We start from the raw sequence: 20,820 nt of genomic DNA, 5'->3' as shown, positions 1-20,820 counted from the left end.
CTTTTACCCTTGTTACAGAATTCCTGAAGCTCTTCTGTTCAGGCCCTCTGAGGCTGCACTCGTTGGAGAGGGGATCCCTTTCACACACACACATGTGGGTAATGGACAACAGCTCTTGTGGAGACTCTTCTTAGAGTAAAAGGCCCAGATTCCTCTATTTAAAAATATTCCACTGACTTTCATCACAGATTTGGAAGGCCAAACGAGACCATTAACCTGAGCTTCCCCCCCCAGCACAGGCCAGGGATCTGCTCCAGTTCCTACAGTGAACCCCCAGTTCCTGCTGGAGCAAAGCATGTTCCAGCTAATATTGATTTACACTTTGTGAGTAATGACAAATTCACTCCATCTCTAGGTAATTATCACTCATGGGTAATTCAGAATTTTAATTTTCAGAACCAGATGTTAAATAAATCTCGCACGAGCTCCTGGCACGGGGGGAGGTTCTGCTCAACTTCAGAGCTATAATTTATGTGCCTGCATTTCCTGGGAAGTCCACAATCCCAAAGAGTGGCTTGCAAAGCCCAGGCAAGGCGGGTGACATTGAGAAAGCCTTAGACTTATTTTCTTGTGGCTTTTTGAAGAGCCTGGGTGAATATTCAGTGAGAGGAATGAACACAGCTCTGAACCAATGGGGTGTATGTGGTCACTCGGTGAATTAGCACAGAAATCAGTAAAGCAGCATGAAAGGAAGGACAACAACAACAACCCACCCCTGCCACGGCGGGTTTGCACACAGCTGCTCTCTGCTCAGAGTGAGGAGCAGCACAGCCAGGGTCACTGACACTGTAACACCACAAAATCGAATTTTTCTGCCCAGTTTAGCAGAGCTGCAGAGGCTGTCACACCTCCCTTTGGCTGCACTGTTTCACAGCACAGATCATACACCCCACATCTGTATTTCACAGCACACATGTCCCCAAGTGCAACGGGAGGGGGGAACCCCGAGGCTGCACTTGGGGCACTTTGTGGCCCATTGCTGCTGTGTGAGGGCTGTGGGTGTCTCTGAGGAGATGGAAACACCTCAGCTTCTAACTCCTCCTTTCCTTCTCGCCCTGTCCCCTCCCTCTGTGCTGCTCACAGAAAGCTGACCTGGCCGTGGCTCCCCTCACCATCACCCACGTGCGGGAGAAAGCCATCGACTTCTCCAAGCCCTTCATGACCCTGGGGGTCAGCATCCTGTACCGGAAACCCAACGGGACCAACCCCAGCGTGTTCTCCTTCCTCAACCCCCTCTCTCCCGACATCTGGATGTACATCCTGCTCGCCTACCTGGGGGTCAGCTGTGTGCTCTTTGTCATAGCCAGGTAAGGGGACACACCAAACCCGTGGCACCACTGGGATCCCCCCAGGGGCTGCTTGCTCTCACACACTGCCAGGAGGAAAGAATTTTAAAATGCACTTTCTTTCATGATTTTGGAAATTTTGCTGCCTCTCCATCTCATCAGCCCCTCCCTGGTACGTGAAGGGTAATTTTCCTGCTCTGTGTCATTCTCCATTCACGTCCTGTTCGGTCAGTGCTCACACCCCTCCCCAGCCTCTCCTGGCTCCTGGACACAGCTCCATCTCCCACACCCTCCTGGCTCCTGGACACAGAGCTCCATCTCCCACACCCTCCTGGCTCCTGGACACAGAGCTCCATCTCCCACACCCTCCTGGCTCCTGGACACAGCCCCCATCTCCCACACCGTTTGCTGCTCCTGGCTCTGATCCCTCCACCAGCAAAGCTCCTGCAAACCCTCCCCGATATCAAAAGACTGGAGAAGCCATCACCACAGATCTGACAATGTGTCTGTTTACAACATTAATATGCATCTAATTAGCATGTTTAAATCCTCTATATTTAAAATCAGAATTTGCATATATTTGCATGTGTTGTTAATTCCACAGAGCCTTTGATGAGACACAGTCCAGGGATGCTCTCAATCCGTGATCCCACCTTTCAAACCAGAACAAGGCACTCTCCCCCTCCTGGGGGCAGGCACCCTCCCTGGCCACACACAGCCCCCCATGGAATATTGTGCATACACACCACGTCCAGGGAAGAGTCCTCAGCCCAGCCTGCAGTCAGACACTCATCTCTCACTACTGCCCGTTGAACTGATACCAGTGGGGCCTTCAGAACCCTCCCTGCCACCAGCTGAAACCCCTGGGAAGACCGTGGGGGCTCCAGCGGGGCAGGGTGAGGCCCTCAGTGGTTCTGCTTTGTGCCAGAGAGAACCAGATGTGGGAAAATGGACCCAAGGCAATTTCGAGCAGAAGTCCTGGGATGAGTGGCAGAAAGCCCCTGGCTGTCTGTCCCTGGGCAGGACACAGCTGGGTGGGCTCTGCTCCCACAGCACTGCTGCCTTGAGTGCCACCAAGCACCAGGCTGCCTGTGCAGCCTGCAGTGGCAATTCAAACACAGTTTTATATTCATGAGCTTATTTTTCCCAACTCATAATGGCCAGATCCAGCCCAAATTGTCCAGCCCCCACTTTCAAAGCATGTTAAATGTGCAAATTGTATCTGCACATAAAATACTGCAGCAAATACTGAGGAAAGGCTGAAGGAAATGCTGGGACAGGCCCTGATGAGACACCACTTTGCACAAACAGGGACATCCAGATGTTCTGTCTGAGCACAGTGGCTCTGCCCAGCCTTGGCTCTCTGCCGGTGCTGAGGGATGAAAACCTGGAGAACTATGTTTTTTTCTCTGGTTTTGTTCTGAAACGAGCCTCAGCATCTCCCTGCATCACATCAATTGCAATAAAATACTACAGTTTTTCTCTATCAGGCCATTTTTGGCTGAAATTCAACACAGAAAATATTGCGATTACTGTTTATTTTTCACATGTTTTGTTCCTGACATTTCTTCTGTCATCTTTCTTTCAAAGAACACCAAGTATTCAGGGTAATTAAGGTTCTGCAGGAATGATCTTTTAACACATAGAGATGGAAAGCAAGAGATTTCACAGGGAAAATATTTACTGCGTTCAGAAGTAATGGAAACAATATCTGCCTTTGACCCCAGCAAGGCCTCTGGAATTCAATTCTCAGAAGGAAACCACAATCAAAACAGCAAAGCCTTAATTCAAAGCCATGAGTCCCCAGAACCAGGCACCAGAGTCCTCTGCTCCTGCCACAGCCATTGGTCAGTGCCACTTAAAACCGATCTGGGGACTATTTAGAGGCAGGCAAAGGATGGATTGGATCCATTTCTCCTTTTAATCAGTCTTTCAGTCCTTTATTGATGGAGCCCTTGCTCCCACCCCCCAGCCCTCAAGAGCCTCAACACTCCCTGTTCCCAAGGTTGAGGAGGGGGTGACCCTTGGGGTGGGCTGTGCCCTGAACTGCCCCCTGTGCTCAGGCTCCCAGAGCCCCTGAGTGACACCAATCCCCTCGGGTGCACAGCGGGGCAGTGGGTTCATTACCCTCCTCATTGCACTGAGGGCTGGGTCACCCACAGGAAATTTCTCTGGAGATGCAATTTAGACTCAGAAGTATTTTGTGTTAGGACTTTAAAACTTCTTTGAAATGTCTCCATTTCCCTGCCAAAAAAGGCCAAAGAGACAGAGAAACAATCACAGTTTTTGATGGAACGCTCCTCTGAGCCCATTGGGAATCCATCCATGGAGCATCCTGAGCTCCCCATGGACTGTGGCTCTGGCTGCAGGGGGTCAGTGAGCTCCTCTCCCTCCTTCCTTCGTTACCTCTTGCCTCCACTAATGGTTTCACTGCTCAGACTGTTGCTGCTCTGCAGATTTCTGAATATTTCCCTGTCATTTGAACAGCACCAGTAGGTTTTTGCTCAGAGACCTTGAAGTTCTCCAGCGTGTCATCTCGCCAGGCTCATTGATCTCACCCATTCCCTTTCTGTTTCATAGTGTTGCACTTGCAGCCCAAGAAAGTTTTAATCTAATTCCTGAATTCTGGCTTTATCCAACAGAAAAGGTTGAGGTGCCATCCTTTATCCACCTCTGGTGTGATTTATAGCCAGTTACAAGGAATAAGCAGCATGTAAAGCTGGGTCTGAGTTCAGCCTGGTTCTTGTTTCCTTGCTGATTTCCTCTGATTTAAAAAGCAGAGGTGGGTGGGCAGCAAGGACAGCCCAGCCACTGCCTGAATGAACAAGCAGGACTGTCTGGGTGAGCAGAACCTCTGGTTCCACACCCCCAACCCAGGGCAGGGAACGGCCCTGTTGCAGGGGGTGAGATAACCCAGAGCAGAGGAGAGGCTGTTGAACTGTACATTGCACGTGGAAAACAGGAGCAGAAAGTGGGACAGCTGAGCCCAGGGTGACCCTTTCCAAGGGCATGAGCAGAGCCTGGTCCCTCCCCCGGGATGGTCCCTCCTCCGGACCCTCCCGTGCCTGGCCCTGCTCCAGCCACGGGACAGGATTCAGAGCCAGCAGGGACCTGGCACAGAGCTGGGGCCCTTCTCTCCAAACACATCCAGCTCTGTGAGCGAGGGCACCCCTGGAAGTGAGCCACAAACTGTCTCCTTGGGTGGTGGCACATCTGGTGGAGAATTACAGAGGGAAACATCTCCTGACACAGGCTGTGGGCTGGGCTCTGAGAAGGGGCTGTTGTGAATCTCCAGGGATTCCAGAAGGAAGCGGAGATGATAATTAATGCCTGGTTCAAAAGCAATTATACCAATTATGTTTTTAATTTAATCTCTGCAAAATTTGGGACTCTCAGAAAATGTAAATAAACAGCTCTAAAAATATTAACGTCTCTCCTGTTGAGCATCCTCCCCAGATCCTGGCTAAACGAGCTCATTCCCAGCAGTGCTTTCCTGCCAATCCTGGGCAGGATTTGCAGAGATGTTCACAGGAAATTATCTCATTTTTGCTCAAGAACTGCAGGGCCATCCACGGAAATACACCCCTGCAGGGAATAAGTTTCTCCCACCACCTGCTACAGGGCCAAGTGTCACAGCAATCCACAGGGAACCTGCACCAAATTCCACTGTTCTGCTGGTGCCCTGACTGGGCAGAATTCTTGCCTATCAGGACAGTGGACAGTTCTGCTTCTCACTAACTTGAATCCCACTCCAGTTCCCACATGCACTGCTGGGAGAATCCCTGAAATACCACCGTTTGTCCCAGACACCTCTGCAGAGCCAGAACCTCTCACAGGCCTCCTGCCAGGGGGTCAGCAGCCCCTGCCCGGCAGCACCAGGGGCACTGAGGCCCTTTATCTCCTGCTCCTTTAGGATCCTGTCCCACCACACCCCGACCAACACTCTCTCCCTGTGCTGCAGGTTCAGCCCCTACGAGTGGTACGATGCCCATCCCTGCAACCCGGGCTCGGACATCGTGGAGAACAACTTCACCCTCCTCAACAGCTTCTGGTTCGGGATGGGAGCGCTGATGCAGCAAGGTAGGGCAGCACCCCCTGCCACTCCCTGCCAGCACCCACCTGCCAGGGTGGCTTTTTAATTTAAAATTTGGGTTGTTTGCAACCTCTGAGCACCCACCACCATGCCCTGAGGGGAACCCTGCCTTCCTGTCCCTCAGCTGCCTCATTCGCCCAACTCAGCCACATCCCACAGCTCTGTAAATTCCTATTTCTGTTAATTCAAACCCTTTGTTCCATTTCAGGATCTCTGCCCTGGTTCGCTCTGCTCTAAATCAACTTTCCCAGCAGACAGGGTGTCTTGCCCTCTGCTCTGTCCCCATTTTTTCCCTGCCCTGGTCATTCTGAGCAGTGTGAAGAGCCCTGAAGCTCCTGGTGAGGAGCTCCCCGGGAGCCCCTGCCCGGCAGCCACTGTGTGAGGGGACTGTTTCAGTGTCCCTGGTGTGAGACACTCCCATGACAGGGCCCTGGGAATGGGATATGGATGGGATTACACTCGTGTGCATGCACGGAATAGAGCAAAGGGAATAGAGAGAGATGGAATGAATAGAGTAAATCCGTTCAGAAGGCAGCAGGGGGGGAGCTTGGGAGCAGCTCTGAATAAGGAACGAAATTCAGCTCTGATCTAATTGCAGAAAATCCAGGAATAGTAATAAGTGGAAATGTCAAACATTTGTCACACTTTAATTTACCGTGTACCAGTAGTTATGCCCAGAGAGCAAAAGCAGCCCAGTACTGGCTCGGTGCAGGCACAGAGCTCCTGCCTGTAATAGAGATTCCTCCTGGATCTCGGCTGCCCTCGTGGACTGTGACAGTTCCCAGCAAGATGGTTTAGCAGGATGAATCATCCCCTTATCAGATGCTGATAAATGAAAAGAGCTGTATTCTTTTTAACTCAATTCTGCATCTAAGAAGAAAAATATTTCAAAGCCGGACTGATGTCACAGCATCCAATGCATCAAAGGGCAGGAGATGGAACGGGGAAGGAGCAGGATCTTGAGGAGAACCAAAGCATCCTCAATATCCAGGGCTCCTCCTCTTCCTGGTGCCTCCTTGCTGCACTCAGATGGGAGCAAAGCTACACCCCAAGCTCTGCTTTGATGCCACACTGCCTAAAATTGCTTTGCAAAGCCCAATCTTTGTTGCACATTCCAGGCTGATAAATCCTCTGAGTGCAGCTGTTTCAAACCCAAAGCTCTTACCTGGCTTTAAAAGGTGTTTGGGGTGATTACAAAAATAGCACATCCCATTTAGCCCTTCGTGTCTGCTCAATAAAAGTCACTCCAGACCCACCACACCTTTTATGCTGTAACATCTCCTGCTTCCCCACTTCTAACTGGCATTCAAAGCCCTGGACCCTGATAGTTCCTTTCTCTGGCTGTTTGATTTTTTTTCAAACCTTGTGTATTTGAACACACTCCCCAGAGTGAGCCCTTTGAAAATAATCCATATAAAAGCAAAGCACTTTTTAAATGGCAGAACAAAACACTCATAAAAGTTCATAAATAGCTTGCTATTTAAATCTCATAAAAGCAGCCCAGTTAATTACTTCAGTTTGGATGTTTCCTGTAAATTGGGCACTGTACCCAAGGTCAGCAATCGAGGGAGAGGGTTTTTCTGCAAATGCTACAAAAACCCCACTGATGTCCTCGCATGCAAGATGTCTGGGTAATCTGCCTCAAAACCAGTTGGCTTTAATTGCATAGCTGTTACAGTTTTGACAGTGAAACTTAATCCTACATATATATATATATATATATATATATATATATGTGTACAAATATAATGCACATACGTATGTATAAACCGGGTCCCTCCCCTCTGTTTCCTCCCTGCCCTCCCCCTCTCCCGCCCCAGGCTCGGAGCTGATGCCCAAGGCCCTGTCCACACGGATCATTGGTGGCATATGGTGGTTCTTCACCCTGATTATCATCTCGTCCTACACGGCCAACCTCGCCGCCTTCCTGACGGTGGAGAGGATGGAGTCCCCCATCGACTCGGCAGATGACTTGGCAAAGCAGACAAAAATAGAGTACGGGGCAGTGAAGGATGGAGCTACCATGACCTTCTTCAAGGTGAGACCAGGCAGAGGCTTTCCACCTTCCAGGCAGAGATGCAACACGCTGAGGCCAACGGGAGTGAGAACAAAGACACAAAGACACAAAGCCTCCCAGGCCACCACTGCTGCTGCTCACAGGCGGGTTCTTTCAGTCTCACATCTCGTGCAGACTGGCAGTGCAGCCTTCCTGAGTCCCAGCAAGGCTAAATCCTCCCTCCCTGCTGCCAACTGAAGTCACAGTTAGAAAATGACACTGATTTTACAGCTTTGGAGGCTGTATCCAGTATTGGCTCAGACACCTCAAACAAAGCACGTGCCAGGCACAACGGGACAGGTGTGGCTTGTATTAAAGCCCTACAGAAAAATCTTACATTCCCTAAAGCATCTTCCCAATCTCCACATCTGCTGCATCCAGCTCCTTCCGTGCCTCTGCCAGCACAGCCCCAGGGAGCCCCGAGGCTGACCCAGCCAGCCCTCAGGGACAGAGGAGCAAAATGGAACCTGCAGCTGGACAGATGTTGCAAAGTGCCCTCCCTGACCAGTACCTTTTACAGCTGAAATATCTTTCTTGTCCTTCAGTTATTCATATCAATGCAGTCCAGTTTTATTAACCTCTGAGATCCAGGGCAAGGTAACACCACCAGTACATCACAATCAAATTGCATTAACTTCTTCTATTTAAAGCCTAATTAAATTCAGAAGTCAGTCAAGATTCCACTGTTGCCTCAAAAATGGAAAGAAACTGAGAGGTGTAAAAAGACCTTTAAAACCACTGCTGGCCTGTAAAAACCCACTTAAAACAAGAGAGAGAAAAAAGGGATAGAAATGAGGGGTGATTAAGGAATTATCACCCTGGCAAGGCAAGAGGAGCATGGGCAGATTCCAGCCCTTGGCTCAGGAATGAGACTGGCTCCAGCACACCTCCACTGGGAAACACTCCTTCCCCTCATCCCCCTAATGCAGAAGGAAATATGTGACAAGCACAGTCCAGGCTTCACCAGGCAGGCTGGACCTGGTGCTGCAGTGTTTGAGCAGCACAGGGTGCCACAGCTTGAGGAGGCCTCCCCAGTTTAATTGGCAAGACTCATTAGAGGAAGCCAATGTGCTGGGTTTTAATTACAAAGAACCTCCTTGTCCCACAACTTCTCTGGGCTCTGACCCTGCTGAGGAGCCACTGCCCTTCCTGAATCTCCACCCTTACTGTGACAGGCAGCAGCAGAGGTTGGTTGGGAGTTTGGTTTGTCCTTTAATGAATTCTGGGAATGCCCACTTGCTACCGAGGGCCCATTTGCCTCCTGCCATGGAGCTGGTCCATGGCTTCTGTCTGTGGCACGGGCCAGATGCACAGGGGTACCTTCCAGAGCCATATAAACTTGGAAGAGCCAGCAGGGAAAGACAGGCTGTAACTGTGTGCTTTAACTGCGCTTTCCAAGACGAGTTTTATACGGGAATAAAAGGAAACTGTCTCTTTTAACAATCATCAGGACACAGTATATTTATTGCTTCATATCATTATCCATCAGAATCGTACTTCAGGCTTCCAATGGCCCTGGCAGGGTTTATTGATGCAGTGTATTTTATTGTCACTGTTGTATGGAGATGAATTCTCAGGGATGTCCCCTCTGACAAGCGTTTCCATTACTAGAGCAGTGGGAGCGCCCGGGTGGGATGTTCTGCTCGCTTGTCCTTCATGTCCAGAGGGGCACAGGAGAGCCAGGATTTCTCCCACCCCCAGGACGGTCTCTGTCAGTGCCTGGGCAATTCCCACAGCCAGGGTGGCAGTGCCACCCCCTCGGGGACACCTGTCACACAGCACAAAGCTCCGGGGGCGAGCGCTGGCAGTCGGCTGAGGATCCGCGTTCCCTCGGGTGGGTGGCACTGGAGGAACAGCAAAGGGCTCGTGGCTTCCCTGCCCTTCCTCTGCTGAAGGGGGCACCCCAGACACAGCCCTGCTGGCTCCTGTGCACCATGGCTCCTGGAGAGGCCCTGGGGACGGAGCAGCTCCGAGCACACCGGCCCTGCCGGGACAGAGGCTGAGGGCAGCACACCAGGAATCCTGCTCCGTGGATCATCACCAGCACAAACTGCTGCCTGGCTCCTTGTATGGCTCCTGCACTGCTCCTGTTAAACCAGCTGCAGTCTCCCACATGACCCCGAGCACAGCTGGGCCCTGTGGCATCCCGGGCTGCAGGAGGAGAGCACCATCCCGGGAGCTGAGCTCGGGGAGCAGTGGAGAGCAGGAGGAAGAGGAAGGCAGACGCCTTGCACGCTGTTCCCTGAGGTGGTTCCCAAAGCACTGACCAGTTCTGTGTTCAGGCTGCCTGAGTGTTTGTGCAGAGCTCACCAGGGACATCACAGAAGGTCCTGACGGAACAGAGCCAAGAGACACCCCTGGGGCATCTCCATGGTGGGGGATCCTGCTCCCACAAAGGTTCTCCCTGGGCAGCCCAGCTACCTGGCCACGGCAGACGGGAAGCAGAAGTTTTACCAACCGTATTGGCAGATTTTGACTTCATGAAAAGAACTTCTGAGAAGCTATTTATTCCCTGGCAATGCAGATTGAGTTACAGGAATAAACACGGATCAATTAATTTAGGAATAGCATCTCGAGTTCATTATAACTCATGCCAGAAATCCTTCCCATCCCACAGAGGATGCTGCTGCTCCAAACCAACGACAGGTCTCACGTGCAGTCTGGAACCCGTGTGTGTGTGTGTGTGTACACAGAGACACTTGTACACGTTCAATCCTCAAGAGTGAGAGTATCTTCAGTCGGTGAAAATCAATTTATTTTTTCATACAGGCTGGAATTGAAAATCTTAAGCCTGATAGTTCCTTTCTTGCCAATTTGGCTGATAAAAAAGCGTATATGTCTTGGCAAGGTGCCTCATGGGGGCTCCTCTAAACGATTCCATTAATTGCTGTGGGTGACTGGCCCTGCAGCACTGGTTATTGAAGGTGGCTCCTGAGCTGTGACTCTGAAGAATGAAGTCGGAGGCGCCGTTGGTGCGATCGGAGGGGCTGGTGCTCGGCTCTCACACACATCTCATTTAGCACCAGCCCGGGCTGATTGGGATGCAGAGCACAGCAGAGCAGATCCTGGTGTTATTTACCGCAAACAAATCGAGGAGAGCTCCACTGGCAGGATGAGAGGGGTGAGCAGGATGAGGCACAGCCAGGCCCTGTGTCCGGCGGTCTGTCCCGGCTGTTCCTTTGGCAGGAGGGAGCAGTGACCAGCAGCTCCATCCTCGTGGCCAGCCCTGACCCAGGGGAGCCCCAGCTGGAGGGGTGCTCGGCCCTGGGGATGCTCAGAGCTGGACTCGAAGTAGCTGGACTCTTCTTGGAGAAATCTGGGCTCTTCCTGGCATTCCCAAACACAATCAAGTCCTTTCAAGCTGGTCAGGAGCGGTGATTTAAGAGGAGAAGAGAAAAGTGGTTTTTCTCTTCCATAGAATTTCAGTTGCCTGAAGAGCTCCAGTGCCTCATGCAAGTCCCATTTGCTTCACTAAATGCAGCCTATTGATTTTTTGCCTGTTTATTTTGCTCTATGTTCTAAACTGGGAGAACACTGATGTTAAGAGCTCTGTGTCAACACCTAAGGAGCATTAAACACAGGAAGAGAAGGTGTCAAAGGGAGAGCCAGGAAACCCAGAGGCCTCTGATTTGAACAATATAAATGTTAAACAGGTCCTTATCAGCCAACCGAGCACCAGATTCATTTCAATTACCCATTGTAACGCACAGGTATTTAATAATCCTTTTGCAGGCTACATTTCTTGCTGCTCTTTGAGGTTTGATAGATGCCACAAATCTACCTTACAGGCACTGGTCCAGATTTTCAAGTGAGGGAGATTATCCTGCCTCTTGAATGAAGTTTGCTCTGATACATCCTCTGCTGCACATTCATCAAGTGGATTATAATAAGCACGAGCTTTAATGGAGGAGAAATGAGCCCGTGGGCATTTTGGAGAGGAGAAGGGGCCCGCAGGGTTAAAGGCAGGGGAACGGCCTTTGCTTGAACTGCACTGCACCCCCCTGAGCCTTTGTTTAACTTTTGCTAAATTTGCTGGGAAAAAGGAAGTGGCTGGGCAAGGCATTTGGAATATGAAGCACTACGAGGGACCTTCAGATAATGCACTGAATTACAGTGGTTCCATCAGAAGAGCCTATGCTGGCACATTTTGGGTGACACTGACAGAATGAGGGGGAGCTGTGGCAGCAGCAGTTGGGCTGGACTGGGGCTCCATCTCCTGCTTCCTCACGGAAGGACAGAGACCTGCAGGGAGAACAGCGACGGCTGAAGCGTCTGAGTCGCTGTGGCTGCTGAGCTGTCCTTGCCCAGGGCACAGCACAGGGACTTCCCAGCCCTCCAACTCACCAGCCAGCTCCAGCCTCGACCAGAAGTGTGGTGCAGGAGCAGGTCTGGCTGACTAAGCTGCCTCTGATGAAATGAGAAGGCAAAAAGAGGAAAAACAAGGAACTGGGCAGGAAAGCAGAACGGTGCCTGAAGGAGGAGGCAGCAGTGGAACACGGGCTTTGACATCCAGGTGCTGTTCCTGAGGAACAGAGCGGATCTGAGGGACAGCAAAGGGGTACAGCAGGAGGGAACTGCTCTGTCCAAGGAATCTGCCAAAACTAAAACCACTTCTGACCAGCAGCTGGGCTAGTGGAAGGTGTCCCTGCCCATGGGGGTGGAACTGGATGAGTTTCTCCCAACCCAAACCATTCTGGGATTCTATGACTTCTGTGACAAGTGGCAGAGACAACTCAGAAGGTGCTCGTAGATAAATGGTACATTTCAAATGTTACGGCAAGATGTAAAATAACCATATTTCTTCTCACCCAACACATTTTGTAGAAGAAAAAAACAACATTCACATGAATAGCAAGATAGAAAACATATTCCCCATCTTTGCAACAGAATGTCTGCTGATAGTGAAAGAATATCCATGTTTATTTTTAGCCGTAAGACAATCTTGAGTATCTCTGTGCCTCTGTTTACGTGGTTACGTTAAATCTGTTTGGCAGTTGCACATATCTCAGAGGAGACATATTTCCTTGCCATGCTTGAGGAAAGACAAAAATATCATAGAATACGTGTGGCAGAGAAAACCATGCAGAAATGTTAAAGGGTAAACAAATCCTTTTTAGGACACTTATACATTTCAGCAGATCTGCTGCTGGCCTGGGACACGAGGAGGGGCTGCAGGGAAGCCAGGAAAGGGTTCAGTTCCACCCAAGGGCCTGAAGCACCTGCACAGCAGAACATATGCTGGGACCTTTGTCTCTTGTTATGACAACATGAAACCAAACAACGTTGGGCAGTAAAAGCACAGAGGTATTTAAGACAAGGTCAGATTGGGGATGGCTCCGCTCTGTGACCCGTTCTTAACTGCTATTATTACTGTTATTATTATTTACTGAAAAGATACCAGGTTTCAGCAAATTGAAGATTCATTCTTATTTTGGGGGGGTGGGGATATCATTTTTGCAGAAATCCAAAATTTCCACGTTTGAAAAAATGTGGGCTTTCATGAGCAGCAAACCCACGGCGCTGGTTAAAAACAACGAGGAGGGGATCCAGCGAACCCTGACGGCCGATTACGCCCTGCTGATGGAGTCCACCACCATCGAGTACATCACCCAGAGGAACTGCAACCTCACCCAGATCGGGGGGCTCATCGACACCAAAGGCTACGGCATCGGCACGCCCATGGGTAAGTGACGGGGGGTCTGCAGGGACCCCGAGGGGGCTGGTTCCCACCAACACAACAGAGGTGATTCATGTGAGCCACTCCCAACAGCAAAGCTCCAAATGCCAAAGTTTACACTGTCTGCCTGCTGAAGAGAGGTCTGAGCTGCCCTGCTTAACAGACACCTTCCCTATCTGGTGGGATTTTGGTCCCACCTTCCCCCTGTGTGCCATGGTGTTCCCCTCCCCAGGGTCACCGTACAGGGACAAGATCACCATCGCCATCCTCCAGCTCCAGGAGGAGGACAAGCTCCACGTCATGAAGGAGAAGTGGTGGCGGGGGAATGGCTGCCCTGAGGATGAGAACAAGGAGGCCAGTGCTCTGGGCATCCAGAACATTGGGGGGATCTTCATCGTGCTGGCAGCAGGCCTGGTGCTGTCCGTCTTCGTGGCCATGGTGGAGTTCATCTACAAGCTGCGCAAAACGGCGGAGCGAGAGCAGGTACCGCCTGTCCCCTCCTGCACCCCCTGAGCCCAGCAGGGAGGGCTTCACACCCTGACCCAGAGACAGGCAGGGAGGGGGCAGAGACCCAGCACTGCCAAGCCACCATCCCCTGAGGCTCGTTGATCTGTCCCTGTGATGGTCATGTCTGCCCTGAACACGGTCACCTGCTGCTGCAGCAGCCAGGCCAGCAAACACTGGGAGGGTAGTTTTGAGCAAGCTGACTCCTAAGTCATGAAAATACCAACAGAGGTCTCTGGGAAGGACCTTCCTGAGGTGTTACATCCACTCACCACCATCACATGCAATCTTGTTGCATTCCAGGCATAACATACATGTGTCTTCTCCCCGCTCCCATTCAAAGACCCCCAAGGAATAAGTCAGGGCCCACCAGGAAGCTTCACACTGTCTCATCAACTCTTCACCAGCCTCATAGACCCAGCCACCCTGCCCACAGTGGCTGATCAGTGCTCAGCACACAACAGAACTGCTTTTATGTTCCTCCCTCTTCCTCGGGTGCAGTAAGTGGAATGTGCAGTTATGTGCACGACCAGAAATCAAAGTGAGCTGCCCTCGTGATGGACTAGACAGAGGAGGGAAAGCTGCCCACTGGCAGGCCCAGCAGGATCTGATGGCCCTCTGACTGCCAGCACAGAGGGAGTCAGACCCTTGCCAGCCCCCGCAGGGATCACACGGCACTGGCACTCCAGCAGCCTCCAGCTCTGCCTTTGTGCAGGACTGAACGCACCAGAGGGACAGTCCCTGCCAAGGGAGAGGGGTCAGCCCGGTGCCCACACATCCCTGCCGAGCACAGCCCATGCCCCAAACCAGCCCTGCAGAGCTGCCCAGGGAGGGGGAGCAGAGCCCGTGGGACTGACCCGTGTTTGTCCCTGTCCCCAGCAAACACTGACCCGTGTTTGTCCCTGTCCCCAGCAAACACTGACCCGTGTCTGTCCCTGTCCCCAGCAAACACTGACCCGTGTTTGTCCCTGTCCCCAGCAAACACTGACCCGTGTTTGTCCCTGTCCCCAGCAAACACTGACCCGTGTTTGTCCCTGTCCCCAGCAAACACTGACCCGTGTTTGTCCCTTTCCCCAGCAAACACTGACCCGTGTTTGTCCCTGTCCCCAGCAAACACTGACCCGTGTCTGTCCCTGTCCCCAGCAAACACTGACCCGTGTCTGTCCCTGTCCCCAGCAAACACTGACCCGTGTCTGTCCCTGTCCCCAGCAAACACTGACCCGTGTCTGTCCCTGTCCCCAGCAAACACTGACTCGTGTCTGTCCCTGTCCCCAGCAAACACTGACCCGTGTCTGTCCCTGTCCCCAGCAAACACTGACCCGTGTCTGTCCCTGTCCCCAGCGCTCCTTCTGCAGCGCCGTGGCCGACGAGATCCGGCTGTCCCTCACCTGCCAGCGCCGTGTCAAGCACAAGCCCCAGCCCCCCGTGCTGGTGAAGACGGACGCCGTGATCAACATGCACACCTTCAACGACCGCCGGCTGCCCGGCAAGGACAACCTGACCTGCAACACCGGATTGGCACCCGTGTTCCCCTAGGGACCGGGACCGGGGAGGGGCGGGAGGGAAGGAACTGTGGCAGACGAGGCTGGATGCACTCTTAACTAGGGAAGAGAGGATTAAAGAAACAGAAAAAAAAGAAAAAGAAAAAAAAGCCTGGTTTGTTCATTTCAAGAACAAGGCCTTTGCAACCCAGCTGCATCCATCACCACAGAGGAGCCACAGCTTCCAAGCACGGACAGCAATGTGGGTCTTGGGGTTTTTTGGTTTTGTTACTTTTCATTTCTGTTTTTTTTTAAAGCTTCAATCCTCCAGGCCTCATGGAATCCAACCACCACCCAGGAGTCTGATGTTTACACACTGAAAACACGAGGAGGTGAAGCAGAATTGAGCCAACCTGCCCCGGAGCGGGTGAGGAGGAGCCCCGAGCACGGCTCCCACAGCACGGCAATAAATAGGAACACTTGGTCAGGAATGAGCACCTGTTCCACACCGACACTCACAGCACATTTTGGATACACTGTCTGGGAAAGGGAGAGGCATCTGGGAAGCACTGGGATGGTCAAGGCTGTGCCTGCTCCTGAAGCAGCTCGTGGTGGCCCCTCACCCCGCGGCTGTCCTGGCTGTGGCCATCCAGGGCTGGATATCCACGTGGGAGCGTGGTGGGAGAAGGCAACACACGTTCCCCAGGTCAGCTGGGGAAGGAGAGCTGTCTGGAAGGGGTGACTGAGCCTGAACAGAGCCGAATTCCTGGCCAGGGAATACTGCATCTTCGAGTGACACCACGCCCCGTGCCGAGCCCAGGGTGACACTGTGATCTCCAGCCCCTCCTCTGCTCTTCCCACAGAGCTCAGGCTGTCCCACAGAGAGCGCAGGAAGCAGCTGAGCCCACGGGCTCTGGCAGTGGTGGGAGCAGAGCTGCTTCTGAGAGCCAAAAGCACCCATTTCCAAGGAACTCAGCAGTGCTGAGCCACAGCTCCAGCCCAGGAGGGGACTGTGGGGCTGGTTTAGGACTGAACGCTCTCCATGGCATCACGGACCTGAAGGAGTCCCAGCCTGGGGTGCCAGCGCTGGCCTGGGATGAGCAGCAATGCCAGTGCCAAGCCTGGTGTCCTCCTGCTCTGACCACAAACTGCTGCCCCTCGGGCAGCCTCTCCATGGGATTTAAGCAAACACACGCTAAAATGTTTTTAGAAAATCTTCCATGGACTGTCTTCTTATTTTCAGGTTGCTCGACCCAGAAGGTTGGTCCTGCAGATGAGTTTAGGCAGAATTACCAAAGACCCCTCTGCTGACCTAAAGTAACGCTCAAGTAAACCTCCCTCAGCTCCCGGGGGCCTGTGGGGGCCAGCAGGACACTCCAGGTTCACTCTCAAAGTTAAACAAATGGAAATGTCTCTGCCCGTGGTCACCCAGAATGTCACACGGTGATGCAAAGGTGCTTAAGAGCTCTGACTGAAACACTGCTGGTGTAGAAAACATGAACCTCCTTCCCCTGCACAGGCAAGGGGGACAGTGACCTGCAGGACCCCACCCGTGTGGAGGGCAGGTAGGGCAGGGGTGGAGCAGCCAGTGCCCAGCTCTGTGCCACGGCCACCGCGGGAACCGGCCACGGACTGACCCCGTCTGCCCTCCCCGAGCCACACGGCTCTTCTGGAGAGTTTACCCAGAGGAACAAACCTGTTTGTAGCTGATTTGGGATTTTTCCCCACCTGTTCCTGCCCGTGCTCAGTCGGGAAGGTTGTCTGAGCTGAGCAGAATTAGCAAATTAGCTCGAGGGGGGAGAGCTGCTCCCCCGCCCCAGCACAGAACACAGTTTGTCCTTGTTTTGCTTTTTCCCTGATGTAAAGAAGCAACAGAGTGACCCCAAACAAAACCAGGTGATTTGTCATACTTTGACTCAAGTGAAGATATGCAAAGAATTCAACGTTCATTTTCACCTTTTCACGCAAACCATGAAAAATTGGGGGTGAAAGCTGCCAACGCAGTGAGCACCAGATTCCTAACAGTTTGCTATTAGGAGGGCAGACTGAAGTGTGGGGCAGCTTCCCAAAGCTAAGGACATACTTTCTGTATTCCTTTGCAAATCCTAGGCTTGTCAGAGGAGTAGATTTCATGTTTTCCTTGAAGATTCCTAAGCTCTTAGAAAGAGATTTTTACAATTAAAGGAGAGATTAAAACAAAGCCTGAAACTGGCTTTAAATGTCCAGAGAGTAAAACAGCATTCATTTTGCTTCTTGGCAGATTTTTTAAAAAATAAATAAATATCAGTAATACCACAAACTCCATTTATTCCTCTTTGACACCAGCCTGATTTGATTTGACTCACGGACGTCCCAGTGACAGGTGAGCATCTGGAATTACTGGTGTCACTGCCAGCCAGACCAAACCCTGCAGATGAGCCTTTTCCTTCCTGCCCTACACCCCTAAATCAGCCACGAACAGCAGCCAAATTCCTGCATCTACATTATGGTTTTCTGTTGAAATTTTGATCACTAAAGCATTTGACAAGCATGCCAAGGGAACGTTCTGCACCACCCAGAACAAGGGGAGCTGCCAGGCCCACCCTGCTCACTGACCTGAGGGGATGGGGTGGCCTCAGCCCTCAGCCCTCCTGTGGCCCTGGGGCAGCTCTCCTGGGAGGGGCCACTGAGCCCAGAGCCTCTCCCGTGCTCCCAGTGTGCTCCTCCTCCCGGGGCCCAAAGCCATGTGTGTTAATCCCAGAGGAGAATGTGTTGGGAGACTTGGGAAGGGACAGACCCGATGACAAAGCCTCAAAGCCTTCTGCTGGTCTGTGACCCAGCTGGGACTAGTGATGACTCACATCTTACAACTCATCTGACTTCCAACCCTGCTTAACTCGGTTCCTTTCTTCACTTGGGCAGAGGGACTGGAAAAGTGAGAAGGAAATACAGAAAAATACAGAAATCCAGGAGGAAATACAGACAAAGCAGGTTTGGGCTATTGAACTGTATCTAAACTGTTGTCACCTTGGCTCACCATCCCCTCATCACTTGCTTTTTCCCTCCAGCTCTCCCGTGAGACAGAGCAGGGACAGCCAGCAGCTTTCCTGGGTGGATTTTCTGTTGGAGTCAACCAACAGCGTGTGCTGGGTCCGATGCCGAGGGGACAGACCCACAGAGAGACAGAATATGCAAAGGGGCACCAGCTCCATCTCTGGGCACCCACTGCTCCCCTTCAGAGGGGCTGCTGGGAGCAGATTGGGCCGGGGGCCAGCACAGGGGGCCAGCACAGGGGGCCAGCACAGGGGGCTCTCAGAGGTCACAGCAAAGGGCCCCTGTGGATCTCAGTGGCTGTCACCCCCTGCTCACCCCAGGGTGCCCAGCACGGTGTGTGGGGCACGACAGTCCCTGGAGGTGCTCGGGGTTGGCAGGGCAGGAGCGTTCCCAGGCATCGGCATCTGCTCTGTACCTGACTTTGACATGTTTCTCAAAAAAAGATAAAAAAAATAATAATAAAAAAAAAAAACAACGAAAAGAGTGGGAAAAAGGAAAAATGGTCTCCGTGACATTCAGGGGATTTTCCTTTGTGGACATGCAGAATTTCTATGAATATAGTTTTTTGTAAACATTTTGTAACAATTTTGGTTTCATAGTAACTGTGTTACTTGCTGATCATTCTAGGCTGATGTAAATACAATTTCCAAAAAATAAAAAAAAAGAAAAAATTCTGATTATTTTCCTTTTTAAGACACTGTGATATATCAAAGTGCACAGTTTGCTGTATGAAGTAATATGGTTTTAAATTTTAAATAAATAATTTCTAGAAAATAATGAAGCTTATGCCTGTTTATACTCAACACCTCCCTTCTTGTTCAAATTTTATCCCTAAACTCAGTGTTTAATGACACCCCCAATTTTATCAGCCATAAAAGCCAGTGATGAAAAAAGCAATTCCCAACTGAACCCCAACACCTGGGAATTGCTGCTGGTGCTGCTCCCCGAGGGGGTTGGGGCACAGTTGGAAGTGGTGGTGACAACAGGCTGAGGCACAACCCACGGTGAGAGAGGGCAGAGGGGACGAAGCTCAGATGGCACAGCTCTCCCTGCCCTCGCACACCTACAGCAGTTTGATATCAGACGGGTAGTTAAGCCCAGATATTCCATAAGGAGCCATCCCCAGAACTCCCTCCCCCTGGGTTTGCCTGGGGGCTGCCTGAGCGCGAGAGCCCCGACCAGGACGCCGGGGCCATAAAAGCTCTGTTTACCTCTTCCTGCCATGCACGTCAAAAATCTTATTAGCCCGATAAAAGCTGAGGGCACCCTAAAGGCCAACGTTTATTAGTCTGAAATCTCTCTGACTCTGCTTTCTTGCACGAGGAACGAGGGAACGCCTGTGGTTTCGGGCTGGGAGCTGAGCTGTGCCCTTCCAGCCGGGAGAACAAACCCAGGGCAGAGGCACAGCCCGGGGGTGGCTCTGGGCTTCGGAGGCACAGCCCACCCTGCAACGGAGACAGAAAGGCAATTCCTTCCCATCTTCATTATTTTCAAGGGTCACCCTCAAAAATCTTTCTCATCTCTATTCACTTGAGCCCCCGGACAACTGCAGCTTTGAGGCTCCCGCCGAGGGGGGACCAGCAGAGCCCAGCCCAGCCTCACTCCTGTGCTCTGAACCCTGATCAATATGCAGGGAACACGGCAAAAAGAAGAAGGGAAAAAGGGAAAAGCAACGGATGCCTTTGCAAGGCTTCTTGTGCATCACTTATCATGAGAGACCTGCTCTGGGAACAAAGCCCCTTCCCACTGCCAAGGGAATGGCTGCTCCCAGCTGCCCAGGACAGCAGGGGCAGAACGGGGCTGACTCCTGTGACAAACCTCCGGCTGCGCCAGGAATACCAGGAATTGTCAACATAAATCGTTATCAGCACTAACGCCAGGCAGCAATTAACCTTGTCAGTCAGCAGCTCACCCTTTACTGACTGTGACCCACCGCCTCGAAGCTGCCAATCACCTGCGAATGAATAATTAATGAGACAACAGATTCCACTCACAAAACAGCAGTTCGGTTCCCTTTGAGCATCAATTAATCCCTCTGGGCTAAAGGGAGAAAGTCAGGAAACGGTGAGAGGCGTCTGCCCATTCTCCCACCTCCTGGTTCCATCCAGGCACCTTCGGACATTTTAGATTTCCAGCTCAGCAGAGAACAGGTTTTAACATGGATTTCATCCAGCAAAATCCCATTTCAAAGCAGTAATTGTACATCTGTGAGCAGGTGTTTTCCTGACCCTGGGTGTCAGAGGTGCCCGCTCGCAGGGACACCACAGCCCCTCCGTGCACTGCTGCTCCCTGCCAGTCCAGCTCCCTCCTCCTCCCCAAACCACACCACATCTTGGTGGAATTTCTGCACCTGATGTTTTCTGCCAGAAACTGAAATATCCAACCAGCCACGGGACTGGAATTGTACACTAATGTTGTGCTGTGGCTCGGAGAGCTGAAAACCGAAAGCCGTTGTCCTGAGCAGAGGGGAAGGGAAGGGGAGCAGAGCAGGAGCCTGGTCCATCAGCAGAAGGGTCACAGCAGCACCGGGACAGCACAGGCTGCACTGGGAACACCCCGGGGATGTGCCCTGGGTGACAGGGACAGGCTCTGTGTGGGCTCTGCACACCCCCAGCACCAGCAGCTGCGGACAAGTGGCCCTGGCTTTCCTCAGCATCTCCAGATATTCGGAGAATTAAAAAATTAAAAGT

The 20,820-nt window shown here is 51.9% G+C and overlaps 1 protein-coding gene across 2 annotated transcripts in view; it reads left to right on the top strand.

The window, feature by feature from the left end:
- Window positions 1-18,893, top strand: part of GRIK3 (glutamate ionotropic receptor kainate type subunit 3) — a 93,901-nt gene extending 75,008 nt beyond the window's left edge. For both annotated transcript variants that reach the window (XM_051770921.1, XM_051770923.1), the window contains exons 11-16: window positions 1,084-1,307; window positions 5,248-5,366; window positions 7,200-7,417; window positions 12,896-13,118; window positions 13,345-13,595; window positions 14,958-18,893. In XM_051770921.1, the coding sequence (XP_051626881.1) occupies window positions 1,084-1,307; window positions 5,248-5,366; window positions 7,200-7,417; window positions 12,896-13,118; window positions 13,345-13,595; window positions 14,958-15,152 (1,230 nt within the window). In that variant the 3' untranslated portion in view covers window positions 15,153-18,893. The remainder of the gene's footprint in view (window positions 1-1,083; window positions 1,308-5,247; window positions 5,367-7,199; window positions 7,418-12,895; window positions 13,119-13,344; window positions 13,596-14,957) is intronic.
- Window positions 18,894-20,820: the final 1,927 nt, after the last annotated feature.

Source organism: Manacus candei, unplaced genomic scaffold (assembly GCF_025592945.1).
Source record: "Manacus candei isolate 608988 ecotype Guabito, Panama unplaced genomic scaffold, ASM2559294v1 h1tg000127l, whole genome shotgun sequence".
NCBI classification, from domain to species: domain Eukaryota; kingdom Metazoa; phylum Chordata; class Aves; order Passeriformes; family Pipridae; genus Manacus; species Manacus candei.
This window is presented reverse-complemented; position numbering and strand designations above follow the sequence as displayed.